This window comes from Molothrus ater, chromosome 1 (genome assembly GCF_012460135.2).
Source record: "Molothrus ater isolate BHLD 08-10-18 breed brown headed cowbird chromosome 1, BPBGC_Mater_1.1, whole genome shotgun sequence".
Taxonomy (NCBI): domain Eukaryota; kingdom Metazoa; phylum Chordata; class Aves; order Passeriformes; family Icteridae; genus Molothrus; species Molothrus ater.
The window spans coordinates 13,620,527-13,638,274 of NC_050478.2; the positions used below are offsets into that span (position 1 = coordinate 13,620,527).

A 17,748-nucleotide genomic window follows, 5' to 3' on the forward strand; every position below is an offset into this window, starting at 1 on the left:
GACATTGCCACTATATCCTTCTTTCAGGGTAGAAACCATTTTCCCTAAACCCAGGTCTGAGATAATCATATTGTGGGAGAAATAGGTGTATCTAGAAAGTGACTCATCTTACCTTTAGAGACCCCCAGAGCAGGTCAGGTGACTCATTCCCAGCTCCTGAAACTCATTCCCAACTCCTGAGAGGCCTGTGTGACTATTTGAGGCTGAGAAGTAACACCCCGTGGAGGTGTCAGTGCAGCAGAGCACGAGCATTGCTGCTCACTCCCTGTCAAGCTGCTGGAGCACTCCCTGACACTCTTCTGGCTCACACCTCCTTGCTGTCTCCTGGGAAATTCCCAAGCACAGGACCATGCCCAACAGCTGATGTGGATGCAGCCACTCTGTTTTGGAGGTTGTTGTAGTTTATAGAATGGTATAGGTTGGAAGGGACATTAAAGATCATTTAGTTCCACCATCTCTGCCATATGCAGAGACACTTTCCATGAAACCAGGGTGCTCAAAGATGCATCCAACCTGACCTTGAACACCTCCTGTTGTGGGACATCCAGGACATCCACAGCTTCTCTGGGCAAACTCTTCCACTGACTTGCCACTATCAAATAAATTTTTTCTTTGCATCTAGTCTAAACCTACCCTATTTCAGTTTGAAGCAATTTCTCCTTGTCCTATCACTACATGCCCTTGTAGAAAGTCCCTCTCTGGCTTTCCTTTAGGCCTCTCTAGGTAGTGGAAGGTGTTACAGTTGAATATCTCAGGTGTGATCAGATTGCAGCTGGCATCAGTGTCAGAGAAAGGAACTGCCCTGGCACTGCTAGCTGGGAGAGGGGTATTGCCTTCAAGTAATGAGATCCAGGGGTTTTTAATTAACACTTTGCTACAAAACAAGTGTTTTCATTTTATTCACTGTCTAGTCTTCTTCTTGGATATCCTGTCTTAGAGTGGGCTTTGAGAATTTTGTATGAGGAGATAAATTAGGCTTCTGAGAGTAGACAACCTATCTTTGCTAAGCTCAATCTTGTGCAATAAAACTAGGTTAGAGTAAACAAGTGTTCACACATACTCCTGGAAAACCAGGTTGATCGCATCAGTGACAGTCCACAGCCTTTTTAAACCATCTACATGCAGAAAACCATAAAGATGTCACATTTTCTAAAGAACATGTCCCTTAATGTAATAACCTTGAAAGTTCTTATCCCAAGTTTTTGCTTCTTCTCCAATGGAGTCGAGTGTCTCTGCAGCATGACCACAGCCAAGGGATTCAGCTGAAACTCCCTGAAGCCTCTTCAGTGATGCAATGATTTGCCCTGCCAAGGTCACAATACAGTGCTCACTCTGGCTTCTATACCCATTCGGACTTTTTTGACCTCAGGCAGCTAGAGCTGCTATAATTTGATTGTTCATCAGGGCTTTTTAGCTCAGCTGAAGGGTAGAACCCTAAAAGCTTGCTCTGAACAACAGAGGAAGAAACTCCAAGGGGAGACTCCATCTGAGATCTCAAAGCCAGGGCAGTATCTTTAATGAAGTCTTGCTGAAGTCTGGGTCTCACTTGGCTGCAGGGAGTTCCTTGGTGGTCGCTGGCACACCAGGGCTCTTCAGTGCTCTGCTGCTTAACAGCAAGGTCTCCTGGCACACAGCAATTATTGCTGCTGCTGCTGAGGTTAGTGCTGGCACTTTGCTGGGAGACACCTCCAGGATGAAGAACAGCCTCTTCTTCCTCGCCAGGGAGCAGTGAGCAGGAGCCATCACTGATCTGACAGCTGTTGGCTGCTGGGCCATCCTCATTTTGAGGTGGAGAGGAGCTACTGTGCTGGACTGGGGGAAGGTGTATCCTGCACTCCTTGTCTGTGCAGAGGTTTGCCAGCTGCTTGTTCTTTTGGTTCCTTGCTGTCGTTCTCCGAAGAGCACAGACAAGATCAGCAAGGCTGAGCAGGAAGGACAGACTGCTGACGCCCCAGATGAAAATCATCATGATGGATTTCTCAGTGGGCCTGGAGATGTAGCAGTCAACAGTGCTTGTGCAGGGTGAGTGGTAGCACGAAAAGCGGTCAGGAACAAAAAATCCAAAAAGAAAGTATTGCACAGCTGCAAAGGCAACCTCAAGTAGGGTCCTAACAAAAAGATGAATGGTATATGCCCCTGAAAAATTAAGGACACTTAGGTTGTCTGTACCACAATCTACTCTATTGACAACTGCACTTCTACAGAGCTGCTTCACATCTTCGGGGCTTGATAAACCCTTGTTCCTCTTGCACCCGTGCACCAGACAGCGCATTCTGACAATGTGCACAGCCACCTTGTGCAAAACGTAAATGCTGAATGCAGCATAGGGCAGCAGGATAGACACAGTCTGAATGAGCCAGAACCTAAAGTGAGACACGGGGGAGAACAAGTCATAGCAAACGTTGGAGCACCCTGGCTGCAGGGTGTTGCACACAAAGCGCTCCTGCTCATCCTGGTACAGGGGGTACCCTGCTAACACCACCACTGCCAGGCGCAGCAGGATCATCAGCACCAGCCAGAGCTTCCCTAAAGAGAAGGAAAGGTCAGAGAGTCAGATCCTGAGAAGGAAGGCAGGTCATGCACTGATGCTCTTTCTATACATGAGGCATTTGAAGAAATAATCTCCCCATTTACTAGCTCCTTTTTTTTTTTTTTTTCTTGACTGTGACTGAAAATCCAGTGAAAATATGTAGCTTACATATTCCATAATCTTCATCTAGACTCAACAATGTAGGAGCCAAACATAGAATAAGCAATGCCAACAGAAACCTAATGAAAACACTCTGATAAAAAGAGATCAAAACTGACTAAATAATCCACCTCACTCACAATTTTTCCTTGTTGTTGAGTTCCTGCACCTGAATATTGTCCTATTTCAACAACAGGACAAAATTCAAGTTCAGGTAACACAATATGAGACTCATCTAGACAGAAAAGATTGCTCCATGACATAGTATTTGTTCTTGGTCTGGGCCATGACCTTGTATGTAAAGTTTACTTTGGCCAACAAAATCTTTGTCGTGTTTAGAATGGTATTTACTAGCAAGCTATCAATTAGTTATTATTTTTATTATTAGCAAATTTATGCAAAGTGTTCTACAAATGTACATTTATGCACCCCAGATATTTCTCTCTGTTGCTTCTCTGGTTGCCCCATCTTGGCCATGATTTCTGACCTTTGTTCGCCTCTGTGAGCAGTTTTCTCCAACATAAAGTTCCCTTCTCTCAAACTACTCTATGATTCTATGAAATTCTAAAACCTTTTTCTGGTCAGGATGTGAAGGCTTAAAGATATAACCATTCTGTTGTTAAAAGTTGAAAATGCATTCTGTACAAACACATATTCAGCATCTGGAGTTCAGTTTAGCATTTGAACTTCTCACATTGCCTTTTGAATCCCATCACCAATTCCCTATATAGTTTTGAAAAAGTAATTTAATAATCTCCTACAAAAAAAAGAGGAAAAAACCTCTTTGAAAACAAAAAGAGGGGGAAAAAACAGAATTAAAGAATTATAAGATTAATTCTGCTTTAAAGTATTTCTAAGACATGAATTATAAACACAAGTAGAGAAAGAGCAAGACTCAGTGACTAAAGAAGTATATTATACAGATTTAATGGCTGAGAAACATACTGAAAAGCTCAAGTCATTAATAGTGAATGCACATCTCACATGCACATAAGGTTTTGTGTGCAATCTGTAAAATAGCACCAATACACACAATAAAGGCTTTTAAAAAAACATGTCACAAAGCATTTTTCTATAAACTATAAAAATATTTATGGGTGTTGCCTTGGAGCATTTTCTTCTATATTTCTCATAAGACTATTTCCCAGTAGTTGGTGTGAATTTAAAATATTCAAATATATTCCACAACATTGTGTGATACCTGTTACTGTACTGAACATACAGCTCAAGTGCCCTCTAAAAACCATTTGTGGCCACTAGACTGATTATGGGCTAGAACAGTAAAACTGCACCCTGTAGTGAAAAAATGTGAAGAATATCTAAGGTTGATGAGAGATCATCAGAGAAACTGCTGCTTCTGGCAAAATAATATATTATCCAACCATAAATAAATTGAAGCCTTTCCATTTTATCTTTAATCACCTGGGTTGTAGTGGTGGTTTTGCTGTGTTTCCAGCTGCCTGTGTTTGCTGGCAGCCTGTACTGTTACTCACTTTTTGACAGTGGGTCAATAGGAAACACAAGCTCTACAGAATCTGTCATCTTTAGCAAACCATGTTTCATCCCTTGGTAACATTTTTTTCCCTGCGAGGACCTCAAAGTGTTTGAAGCTCATTAGTTAATTAGGCTCAAAATACTACATGCTATTTCACTATCAATTTTTAATTTGAACATGTACAATGGGGAGTACTGCTTAAGAAAAATCAATGGCTCCTTAGGAAGTAGTTTAGTGTGACATACATTTGAGAGATAACCCCTCCATGCATCCCTGTCCCTAAAGACCCAATCTTGATTTAACACACAAGAACAAACCTCTCCAGCAGCCCTGCTGGGGCTCAGCTGGATGCTCCCTGCAGTGCACAGCATAAACTACAGCAACTGCTGCAGGCAAAGAGTCTTTAAAGGGCGCCTGAAAGTTTTCCTCTGGCTCACACTTTGTTCAAAGTAGCCCATGAAAGAGGAACAGAATCTTCTTTAAATTACATAGGTGAAAAAAAACCACAGCAAACAGCTAGCTAAGGAAAAGACAATGGCATTTTGTTTGGGTTTGCCTTTTTTTTAAATGCATATAATCCTTATTTGTTTACAAAAATAAAGAATGAAAAGCAATAATTAACCACAATGGTAGTAAACACAAACTTCCTCCTGTAAAAGAGAGTGGGTCTTCTGTCCTCTTCTTTAACTTTTTTAATTTGTTACTAAAGCTACTGCATACATTCTACCATCCACTTTAGGCAGTATAAGTTCAGCATTACTTCTGTGTTTTTTTACCATGATCCCTTCTCTCAGCTGACAAGGAGCCCTGTCATCAAGTCCCAAATGTGAAAACCTTGCCAGAATATTTTATGCAATGTTCAGGAAAAAACTATCAAAGAAAAAGTAATCTGTTTAACAAGAAAATAAATACATTAATCTATTCTATCAGGTATCAAGGAAACAACTTACTGTACAGGTCACAGAACCACAGGCTGAAATTAAAGTTGATTGTCAGTAGGGCAGTTGGGTGGCGTCAGGATATGAAGCAGCAAAAGAAAGAGGAGAGCTCTTTTAAAGTACTTACCTACAATAGTCACATTATAGTTGAGTGTGACTATCAAAAATCCCAGTGAGTCCCAGTGCTCCATGTTTGAACAGGCTCAAAACACTTCCAGCTCCTGATGTCCAAACGGTTTTGTCACTTCCAAAGGAGATTAGACCTGGACAGGGAAGAGGGGGGTAAAAAAAGGGAAGAAAAATAAAAAAGGAAGGAATTTTTGCAGAGGTTCAAGGACAGAAATCAGGAACTCAGCCAAAATAATGGGTTGATAAAGGATTATTTTGATGATTTGAACAGGAATGTTAGTTTTGAATGTTCTTCAGGCTTTAACACATTGTCTTACAAAAGCTCTAGCTTGTCAGATCCAATTGCTCCTACCTCCATGTGGATCCTCTGTCCAGGCAACTGCAAGTGGACAAGCAACAACAGCGGTGATCTCTGCCATTGTAGACTATTCTTACCCTCCCGGGGCATACCAGCCTCCTGGCATTGCTGAGATACTTCAGTGCTGAAGGACAGGGGAGAGAGGAAAAAATAGCATAGACCAGGAAATAACAGAGACCTCTGTCTCCCCACAAGAATTGCAGATGAATTAGAGAAGGAAAGGGGATAGAAAAGGATGAGCATCTCTGTGTTTGAAAGGCAACTTCAGTTCAGGTCACTGGAAGCTATTCCATTGAAATTTCCCAAAACCACTTGGTTTTTAAATCAAAACCTCCTTGACAGAACACCATGGCCCTGTCAATCACAGACATACCAAACTCTCCTCTGTGTGCTGAGCCAGCCAGCAGGCTGAGCCTCCCTGCAGGCAAGAGGAAAAACAGGGGAAGCTTTAAAAAATAAAAATCCTAATGGTGGGGCTGCTTTTCAAGATGCCACAAGTCACTTATTTTTAATTTATATCAGTCCTTTCAGCTGAAACAGCTTGGTACTTCACTCAAACTGCTTGGAGATAACTCAAAAGGTGATTGACCATCATTCTCACACCCAGCAGCCCCTCAGCAGTGGTGGAGGGAGCTCCTACTTGGAGCAGAACACCCTGTGGGCTCAGCAAGAAGCAACTGCACAGCATGTCCTGGACATTGTGACACTGCCCTGCACCCCAGGAAAAAGCAGGGGTGAAAATCAGACTCTCAGCTTTTTGTTCCTTGCCTCACTTTACACCCTGGTTACCTTGGGGAAAATAATCTACCACCATATTCCAGCCACTCTTCCACCAGATTTGGGATGTTGCTCTGTCCCTTTTAACCTGGGCTGTGGTAAGGATGAACATATTGTAAAACCTTAGTCAGGAAACAGTAACAATCCTGCAAGCTGAAGGAGGAGGCTGTGTGTGATATAGCAAGGGAGAAAAGTGATTTCCTGACACCTGTGGGGTGCCAGCAGCCCAGGCACAGCTGGGCTCTGCAGCCCTGCTTGTGTGCTTCAGCCCAGGACTGCTCTGGGGGAGCTCAGAGGGAGCTGCATGGAGATACTCCATGACCTGGGGGCTGAGCTACACATCTGAGCACATCTTACCTCGGTAAAAGGTAAAACTGATAGTTTCATCAAGTAAAATATACCTGCTCAAAGACTTTCTCCCCAGCTCTCTGCTCACAGGTTTTGCAATGCCTTGGCAGAACACACCGAGCATCCTCCTCTCTCCAGTAAGCACCGTCCTAAGGAAACCCTAAAAGTGAGGTTTGAAAAGATGGCCCTTCAAAACCCTTTGTCTGTTATCTGTGCAAAAAGATTTTAAATTGCAGTGGTAAATACAGAACTTTTATTGGTTCCAGAATTTAGTTAGGTAAAATATTTTCCAAACTGCCACTTCTGTTATCAAGTTTTAGTCATGGTTTGTGATGATGGTTTTAGCTTCATTTACTTACACACAAATTTTCAACCAGAGATGAGTGTGTGTGAGAAGTAAGGGAAGGAAGGAAAGCTGGAGAAGGTCAATAGAGAAAAGATGCAAACAGCCAAGATATGAATTATGCTGAGGTCTGAAGGTATTCCTGGTTAAACACCCTTTGTCAAAAATAAAGTCAGGAATGCCAAGACGGTGGCAGGATATGAATGCTCAGCAGCTGCATCCACACAATAGGCTATAAATTGTCTCTGTCAATATTGTTGGTTAAAATATCCTTGCTTGTGGTTGCTGTGAGACCTCTACCATTTGTGGAAGAGGGATAACAGCTAGGAATTTAAGCCCCCAGATTGTTGCCTGAGGAACTATACCAGGCAACAACATCTGATCCCACAGCATGGATGCACTGAGATAGGATGGCCCATTTTTTTCTAAAAGAAAGCAGGCACCCTCCTGTCACAGTGCAGCTTAGCTTAGGTCAGAAAGCTTGAATTACATTTTAGCTTTTTCAGACAACTTTAGTTTTTTTAATTTTAGCTTTTCTAGACAGCTCATATCTGACTTGAATCCAGTGCTTCTCCTTTCTGTGGTGTGTTCTCTTCCCAAGGCCTCTGCCATCAATCCCCATTGGCTCCAGTCTGTGGTGGTGTTATAAAATGTTTGGTCTCCACAGACCCACAGTGCTGAGCAAAGGGATGAGGAAACTAAAGCCCATCTTTCAGGGCAGGGTTCCCACCTGAAGATTTTCCACATCACAGCTAGAGATATTCACCACACAATCCCCCTCATTTATTCATTATCTTTAGCTGTTCCCTGTATTGCCTGTTGGCCTGTAAGGACTACAGAGAAGTAGGGAGAGCAGATTATAGACAGGGCCCCAGCTCTGCAGTGCCACCAGTGGGTTTGGCACTATTTCCCACACCAGAGGATGGGCACAGACTCCACACACACTCCCGCTCTAGAATACCAAAACAACTCTTCCTAAACGTAAAAAACTCTCAAATCTGTGCACTAGTACTGCATTCTAGTCAAAAAGAAAGGCAGGTAGAAAAAACTGACATGATATTGGGTAAAGTTAAACTTGGAAACCAAGCAGTATCTCATCACATCTTGTTTTAGGAAGGGCCCTAAAAGCCACTGGAAAGCTTTCAGAGACAAACAGTGAAACATAAGAAGACACACTTTATCTATTTTAAAATTTACAACTGTTGTCCACATTTATAACCCCTTATCATAGGTCTAGGGCTTGATCCTGCAAAACCACACAGATTCCATCACTGTGAGAGACCCACTGAAACATTTTGAAGTACTGGAACTGCATCTCACTGCAGTGTGGACCTGTGCCACATCCCAGGCTTAGACCTGGGTTACTTCACAGAGCAAAACACTGCAGCTGGTCCTTGGCTCAGAATGACATCCAGAGGTAAAACTGAGTTAGCTTGAAGCCACTTCAGGATCAAATCTGTCACCCAAATGGTGCCACAATCTACATCACACATCAAAAAAGTTCCCAGAAAATAAAGGCCTTCCTGTGGCCCAGCAAATCCCAAACCCATCTGTCTTACCCAGTCAAGACCTATACAAATGACACTGAAGTGAGAGTTGCTAAGGGAGACTGCACCCTACCCCACACCTGGCAATGAAGAAACATCCTTCTACCAATTTAATTAATGTTAAGGCAAAATAGGTCAGCATAGCAGCTTCCCTAATAGAGTAAATGCCAAAGGATCTAGCATTTTAGTCCAGGGCCTTTGGTATATCACAATTTAACAAAGGAAAAACACAGTTGCCTATTTTAAAGTCTAAGTAAAAAAATTACTTAGAATTTTTTAGTTAGCAAAAATTAGTGTTAGTGATGATTCTTGCAGTAAATCTGGCTCTTTTGAAGGTGATTTGTGAATGGAGGGAAAGGAGGAATCTATTTGGAAGGGACAGTAAACATTAAAAGACAATTTATCTTGATGGCCTCATTTTAAAAATTGTGAAATACAGCAGAAGGGGGAGAGAAAGAAACAAGCTAGCCATGAAGAACAACAGCAAATTAGTAGGAAAAGCTGTCCTGAACAAATGCTCTATTTAAGACATAGGTACACACATGTATGTAAACCTTCACAGCACTCACACAGCCAGGAGCCAGCACAGCAGGGAGAGCCCTTTGCTTTACACAGGCACAACCAGCACTGCACACTTTGCATTTCCTGGGTGTTGCTGCTGCTGTTTGAAAGGAGCCTGTGCCCAGAACAGCCACCATAGCTACTCAGACATGGAGAAGGCAAGGCAACCACAGCTCCAGCTTTTGGGCTACAGAGCCTACACACACTGAGGTAGGGGAGCAGTCAATGTTTTCCATCATTGAGTATTCCATGGGGAGCTTAAACAATGTGCTCCTGTTCCCCACTGCTCAGCCTGTAACTCATCAGCCCCCAGAAGCAGCAGAGTTGAGTGCAAAGAAAGGAAACTTCCAACAAATGCTCCTCCCTCTTCCCCATCCCTTCCTGCCTTCCATTCCCAGGGAGGAGCTGCATGCACACATGCTCAAATGTACATAAATGCCAATGCATGTGTGTCTAAAACAGCCCAGAAGAACACCCAGAACTGTGAAGTTCAGCTCATATTCATTGGGTTCAACCTTGCTGACTTCCACACCAGCTCTGTCCTCTTGGACACCTAAGCCTGGTGCCTCAGTTCCTTGCATGTGTTGTTTTATCTCACTGTTCCTCTACTAATTTAGTAAACCTAAAAGAAGAGTCTGTTCTACTGCATGCTCTTGAGGATTTAGACCATTCTCCCACATTGTCTCAGAGTCCCTTATTCTAAATGCTTGAATATTCAGAATTAGTATTTCTAAAGGGAACCTGCTTCTAAGAGGATGACAAATGGAAAAAGCAGCTCTTCTTCAGACTTTGCTTCAGAAACTTTGCAGCTACTCAGCCAAGAATTTTGAACACTTCAAGACAGAGATGAAGGAAAATTAAGTAATGGAAAATATATTCTCATTCAGGAGCTCAGGGCCAATTTCTGCAAAAGTATTTAATTTACTAAGTAGTAAAAGTACAAAATGAGTACACTGCATTTTCAAAAGCACATTATTAGTACCTGCTTAACTCCCACTGAAATTGGTAGCTACATGAGCACATGACATTATTACTGAAATTTGCTCTGCTGTAACACAAAAAAAAATCTTGTATAAGAGAGATTCTAGCTCCTTTTTAAGTTTTGCACCTGACATTTAACACTGAGTTTTACAGTTTCCTTTCTTTACAGTACCAAATACAGAACTGAAGGTTTGGAATGCTTAAGGATCCTGTATTTTATGATGAAGCAGGTGATTTCATGTTTTATTAGTGCCCAACATCCAGCACTACTAAGGAGTTCTTCCCTCAAGCAGTTCCACACCTAGCAATGGTCAGGCAGGCAAAAGCATGGTGAGCTGATACCATGGAAATTTAAATAAGGAAAAGGCCCTAGGTAATTGAAAAACAGATTTCATAATAAACAGAAGACTACAAGAAATCTTTGGGTCACCATGTTTTAAATTTAATACTTGGTTTCTAAGTGTGAATATTGCTAGAGCTGTGAAGGGCAAATATCCCTGTTTGCACCATGCACAACAAAAGCGGTTACTGTGCTGGCTCTGGATTTCAGTAAATAAATCTGTCATCTTAGATTTAACATACAGGCAGCCACTGTGCATTTAAAATAAGAGTTCTTTACACCTTCTTGTATTTCATGGCTGATCACTTTAAGAAACAAACCCTTTACTGTTGTGTCTGTTATTGAACACTGACACTGCTTTTTCTTTCACCATGGACAGATGCACTGGAACCCTGCGGTCATTAAACCAAGCACAGGGGAAAAGGCTGAATGAAAGAAGGAAGCTGAAAGGAGAAAAGAGATTTTCCCCCTCTAACTCACATACAACTTAAACTTCAGGAATTGCTGCAGGCAGTACCAACTGTGGATTTTTTCTAACACATGAAGAAATGTCATTTTGAAGTCAAATTCATTCTTATGCAGAAGTCAAAAAGTACATTGTATTAAATCTCATCTTTGTCTTGAAATATGGCTTGAAATAATAAAAGCTGTATCCTGTGCATAATAAAATCCTTATCCAGAAGAGTACTTCTGTCTAAAAAGAATGTGTACATCTATCATACTGCTTCAGAATGAGAAATTTTGATATGCAACTGTGTTTAATGAAAAATGAAGGGAAAAAATCTAATACTCCTCATAGTTGCTACTCACACCTTACTAGACAAAAGAATTATTAGATTTCTTGCATCAATATCAGGATGTACAATTTATGTATGTACATCTGGCCATTTAAAGGACAACAAGAAACTCAATTTTTGCACTTCACCTTTATGACATGCACATCACCTTATGGTTTTATGAGGTTTGTTTTGACCTTAAACTGTGACCTGCTAATAGTCTGTAAGTTTAAGTCTAGTGTGGCCTTGTAAAAATTCATTTAAACAAAACTCAGATAGGTCAACCTCCACAACATTTGGAAAAATTACCCCAAATTTTTATTTCAGGATTTGAATTTGCCCTCCGCCCCAAACCTTTGCTTTACAATACAGCCCTACCATGCCAGTTGCCTACAGTTTCCATGGTTTCTGCTTTGTTTTCTTCCAAGGGCCATTTTAATAATCATTGCTAGTGTACTCAACACATACTGGGCAGTACACAAGGAATTTCCTCATTAAACTGCAATAGTATTTACATTCTATGTATTCTATCAACCAGGATTTTTTTTTTAAAGAGAAAAGCATCATAAAATCCAGCTCGATGGCTCAGTCCATTGATAGGAGTTCAATATTCAACTGTCATGCATTCCTTTGAAAATTCCTACCACAACATCAAAAGGGTAACAAGGACCCTGAAGGATTTATTCCAATGTCTTAAAGAGCAAAGGAAAACAGACAGGAATGATCAAGAGTGGATTTCCCCACAGGACCCATGCCCAAGGCAGGCTGGGAACACACAGCACTGCTCCCTACCTTGGAGCAGCTCCCAGTGTTGTCCAGAAGCAGGGAAATCTCACATGATGGATAAATAAGTGCACTGGCAAACATCCTGCTGGGGCCAAAGCAGAGAGCAACAAGATTTTGCTAGGAAGGTAAAACACAGCAGAAATGGGGAAGTGTCACAGCACAAGCCACAGCACATGTCCCAAACAAGGCAGCCACAATGCACAGAGTGTCACCATACAACTCCAGAAACCTCCAACCCACACACAGTAACACCTTACCTCTTCAGAGGGCTTCAGGTGTCTGCTCTTCTTGTTCTTTATCCCAATCTTTTCCACCCCCCATATTGATGCCTTGCACCTGTGTGCCCCCTGTTCCTTTGGTGGTTGCTCAGTGCCCCTGGGCACTCCATGGCTCCTTGCTGTCAGTGCTGCTCACCTGCTGCTGCTCACAGCTGTGCCCATTGGGGATGGGGCTCAGCTGCAGCCCCACCCACCACAAACTGTGTGCCTAGAGGGAAGAACACCAATTTATGTCCTGTCTGTTTTAAATTTTAGTCTGACAGTCTATTTTCCATGAAGGAGCAGGGATTACTGCTTATGCCCCATTTACTTACCCATCCTTTGCACAGCAACTCAGCCTCTCAGTTTACTGTGCCCTGCACAAACACAGAATAAGCCACCTCCCATTTCTACATTCGCTCTTCCTAAGCTTTTTTCCAAAGGTGGTTCCCCCTCAGAACTGAGAAATATTTCCAGCCAACCTCCTTTGCCTCAGCAAAACCTTTCAGAGCACCTGAGCAAAGTGACTTTGTCACTCCAAGATATCAAATAGCTTCCACTGAAAATTCTTGCAGTACCAGTAACAGAAACGAAATTTTATTACTACAGCAAGGCACAAACACAGCACAAGAAGACAAAACAGGGCCATTAGCTCAATCTTTCTGCCTCCTCTGCATTATGACAGATACTTTCCCATTTCAATTGAATTGACAAAATTGCTACCAATTACTGTGTTCCTGACACTATTAAAAACTGCATTAGTTCTTTGAATAATAATAAACAGTAGACTGCAAGCCCACTGGTGTGGGCTGAGCACTGGCAAACCCAGGACAACTGGCCACAGATATTTATGGATATATTCCCCTGTGAGCTGTATTGTGCCTCCTAACTGCTGTTACTATTTCAGTTTTTCCTCTTTTTTCCCCCTGCATTTTTTACATTTTGCTGCTTTCTCTTTTGACTACCTTCACTTCCCTTCCTGAGGAAAAAATATTTAGGCCATCAAAAAGCTCATAGGAAGAATCTCAAAGAGAAGTTAAGTACATTAACCCACACAAATTTGCCAATTATGTTTTCATTTCTGGAGAATCAACCCAATAAATTGCCAAGCAGAATCATGTAGATGATATATATATCTGCATTCCTGAATAAATTGTATTATTTTATGTACATGATAAAGGAAGTTATTTTGTATTTATGTATATATAAGATGATTGACCTTTCTTTCAATGGTAACATTCATTTATATGCAAAAAATAGACTTTAGAAGGTCTTACATCTTTGAAATTTATCATGAGTGCTTCAGGACATGCTTAAAATGCATTCCCCCACAGTAATAATGTGGTTTCTCATATAGAAAGAATCAGAAGGATAAAGTTTTTCACTTTAATATTACAGCTACTTGTGTATGGACTAATTCTCTCTTTAGAGGTTTGTGTCAGAAACCCCCAGACCCCTGTTTCTAATCTGCAGGGATTCCTGTCCCAGGTTGTGATGCTCAGATAGGCAAAAGCAATTTTCAGTTCAAGTAATGTGGTCCCCTAGCATTCCTTCCTGCCCTCAGCAATTATATGATTCATCCCTCAGGTTTAGAGGTTTCAGCTCTTCTAATGTTGATAAAGTAACCCAAAGTCACTCAGCTGAGTGCCCTGCTCTCAGGGCAGGTGTTGTTACACAAATGATGAGGTTTCCATCTTGCCTGGCCACTGATGGCACTAAAGACAGTGCTGAAGAATGTGCAGATAAACCAACAAAACCAGGTCAGACTGGAAGGGACCCTGGGCTGGTGGAAGATGTCCCTGGGCTGGTGGAAGATGTCCCTGCCCGTGGCAGGGGGTTGGAGCGAGGTGATCTTTGAGGTTCCCTTTAACCCAAATCATTCTAGGATGGCCACCAATCATCTGTCTAAGCTGACACTAAGAGAGGCATTGCTGCTCATGTAAATATCACATATTGGAGGAGGCCCAGCCAGGTGAGTTTAACACTGCCAGGAGCTCTGCCAGCAGGCAGGTGCCAGACACTGGCACAGCCCACAGTGACAGGGACAGCACAGGGGGAGGCCAGGAAGATGCAGAGGCTGATGCATGAGATCCATGCAGGGAAAAACAGCTGCAAATCTGTGTTAGGTGAGATGCACTGGGGCTGCCCAGTCATACTGACCCAATTTCACTTCCCTGTGTCCCAAACACACACACTTAACAGCACAAACTAGTGCAGACCCACAGAATTCAATAATTTCAAAGCCCAGAGTGGCAGCTCAGGCTTGTGGCTGCATGGATGAGGATAAGGAACCTGTGAGCTGGGAAGCCTGAGCTGCTCACCTCAGCACCTCAGACTGGTACTGACTCAGCTCAAGGGCACTTTTCCACTGCCCCAAGAGATCCTCTTCCCCCACCCTCCTGTATCACCCACCATTTTATGCTGCATTTCAGCCTGATTTCCCCAGAAATGCACCTCAGGTTTTAAAGGGTTGAGGGGGTTGTGACTTTCTGTTCAAATCCTGAGAAAATCAGGAGAACACAGGGCATTTGGCAACAGATGCTGAAGCTGTTTCTAGGGACACTTTATTAAGAAATAAAGCTGAGGGAGATAGATACTAGAGTCTGCTCTATTTTTTTTCTCAATTTGTTAGAAATCAAAGCTACAGATTTCTTTTGTTCTCTGTACTTCCGGTCCTCTGAAGCTCTCAGTTTATACTGAAAGTATTAGAAATCTGTAAAATTTCTTACAAATACTGAAAAATGTATTGTTAATATAATATATATTGTTAATATATAATAATATATTATATATTATATAATTATTATATTATTATATATTCTTATATTATATATTATATATTCTTATATTATATAATGTATTATATATAATATATGTAATATATAACATATATATTATATGTTATAATACATACTATATATTATATTATATATTATATAATATTATATATTATTACATTATTATATATTATATTATTATATTAATATATATAATATATTGTTAATATAATATATATAATGTATTGTTCATGTAATAGGATGAAGTGGACAGGGCAAAAATCTGCAATCTTGTATCACTGGATTTACCGATTCTTAGTAAGTCAAAGATAAATGCATTCCTCAGGGGGAAAACAACAAGTTCAAATAACATTTTAAATAATTGCCTTTTCTATTAGCAACTGCCATAGAAATTATTTATCTAATGCAATTAGAACCAAAAATAAATGTTCACATGCATACAATGTACTGAGTTGTCAAGGAAAAGCTCAAATCTGAAATTATAAAGAAAAATCTGAAATAGAAAAATTAAGATGCTTAAGATATTTTGAAGAAAACTTATTGCTTGCCCTGGTTCTTTTTTCTAAGAGAAAATTATTTTAGAAAAGGTTAAGGGAAAATGTCACAGCTGGGAATCAGATGTCTGAGCAAACAATTTCAGCTAACACATGGTTCAGCTATTGCACACTTTAAGGGGCAGAACAACTTTGTTCTGCCACATGCCAGCAAAACAGAGCAGAACAAAAAAGCCTTTCTGATGTACCACAATGACAGGCCACCACAGAAAAGCAACAATTTCATAGTCTACATTTCTCCCAGGTCAGAAACACCGACAATGTTCTCACTGAGATTCATGATTAAATGGGCAAGCAGAAGAATCAGGCCAGTCCTTCGATCACTGGAGCTCGGTGTCAGGGTGACATGACCACAATTTCTCTCGAAGTCAGTACTGTCAGTTTATGCTTTGAAGCATTTATTTCTGTTCAGCTGAAGGAACCATTGATCCAAAGCCTTGAATCAGGCAGAACTGGAAGATCACCTTACCTGACATTCAAAATTATCAAGATACACCCAACTATTTTCCTGGGTTAAAAGAATCATTCCTCCAGAGGACAGATTTTGAACAGGTGCCCTACAAAGCACTGGCAGAGAACACATTCAGACTGTGGACTCATTCCCATGGCAGAGTGTAAGGTACGTACCTGCTGGCAGTAATAAGTTAAATATTTAATATTACAAATGCTGGTGGTGATTTACACATTTAAACCATTCTTACTTTTGTAAAAAGCAATGATGCAAGTTGGAAGATAATTTTCCATCTCTGTTCAAAACTCTGCTGTGCAAAACTACTGTAAGTACAAAGGACTTGTTATTACCAGGGGACGGGTGTGGGAGGTTGTTCTCCACAATTCTTCTCACCTTCCCAACCTGTGACTTCAGAATTGGGACTGTCAGTTGTCACAAGCAGGAGACTCTCATTATTTAATGCTCATACTGATGAAGCCCCACAGCAACATCAGGTTACCCTCTGCACCTTTTGTTCTTAACAGGAACTCTTACTACTTTTTTTATTTTAACTTTTTTTGTAAAGTCTACTTGCACGTATTACTGATTATATTCTAATAATTAACAATGTGTACTAAGCTTTTGCCTACAAAGGACCACCTTGTACTAAAATGCCATAAAAAAAAAAGATGTTACTGTGAAAGTAAGGGGACCACCAATACTTTCCAAACATTGAAATAACGTACCAACATCAAGCTAGTTCTGCCTTTCTAACCCTTCATGTTCAAGATTATTTGGTGTATGTATTTTACATGTTCTTCTGTACCATTTTGCTCAGTACAGCCTGGTCTTCCTCCTCCCCAGATCAATGAAAAACATCCTGTCCCATTGAATAATCCCTTAAACTCTTTGCCCAAGAGCTTTAACACCATCACACCTCTCAAAGTATCATCAATGCTTTTTGGTATTGACAGCATAGAAAGTACAAATACCTTTCTCCATCTTTATTTCCTGGATTATTTTTAAAATATACACACTGAATTGTGCCTCATAGCCCTTCTAGCACACCAATCCCCATCTTTTTGGCCTCTCCTTTTTCTACAGCAGAATGCTTCATTTGCCTGAAATACATCAAAGAGAAGTATGTGGCCACAGGATGATCTGTATTGTTTAAATATAAGACAGCAAGGTTATCACAGCTGCCAGTTCCCAAGATACTGTTTCCATGGAGAATAATTTATATTAACATCTAAACTACAGGGGCATGAAAACCCAGAGCAGTGAAGCAAGGAAACCTACAGCTAAGAGAAGAATTAGCTCTATACTTAAGTGTGCTGTGAAATCTCTTCCATGAAGGTGATGTCTTACTCTTAATGCCTGTTTAGAAGCCCTCATGTCACATGAGTAAGTCTTCATCTGCTTTTTGAGGATTCACTTCACTGCCAGTGAATTCAAAGGGGGGGCAGTGCTAGTTCCAGAGATTTTCCAGCTTCAAAGTTTTACTGCATTAGTTACCACAGCATCCCAGTCTATGTATGTGTCAGAGATGGAAGGAAAAAAGGTCTGAAACTAAATCAGGAACATTAGGTAAATGATCTAAGTACATTGGGGAAATTGTAGTTTACAAAATACAATTTCTGA

At 41.0% G+C, this 17,748-nt stretch overlaps 1 protein-coding gene across 1 annotated transcript; it reads right to left on the reverse strand.

The window, feature by feature from the left end:
• Positions 1–1,339: 1,339 nt before the first annotated feature.
• Positions 1,340–5,313, reverse strand: GJD4 (gap junction protein delta 4). The gene is made up of 2 exons (XM_036378892.1): positions 5,250–5,313; positions 1,340–2,526 (listed from the first exon to the last, which is right to left on the reverse strand). Exons 1-2 carry the CDS (start codon positions 5,311–5,313, stop codon positions 1,340–1,342), a joined length of 1,251 nt encoding a protein of 416 aa, XP_036234785.1.
• Positions 5,314–17,748: the final 12,435 nt, after the last annotated feature.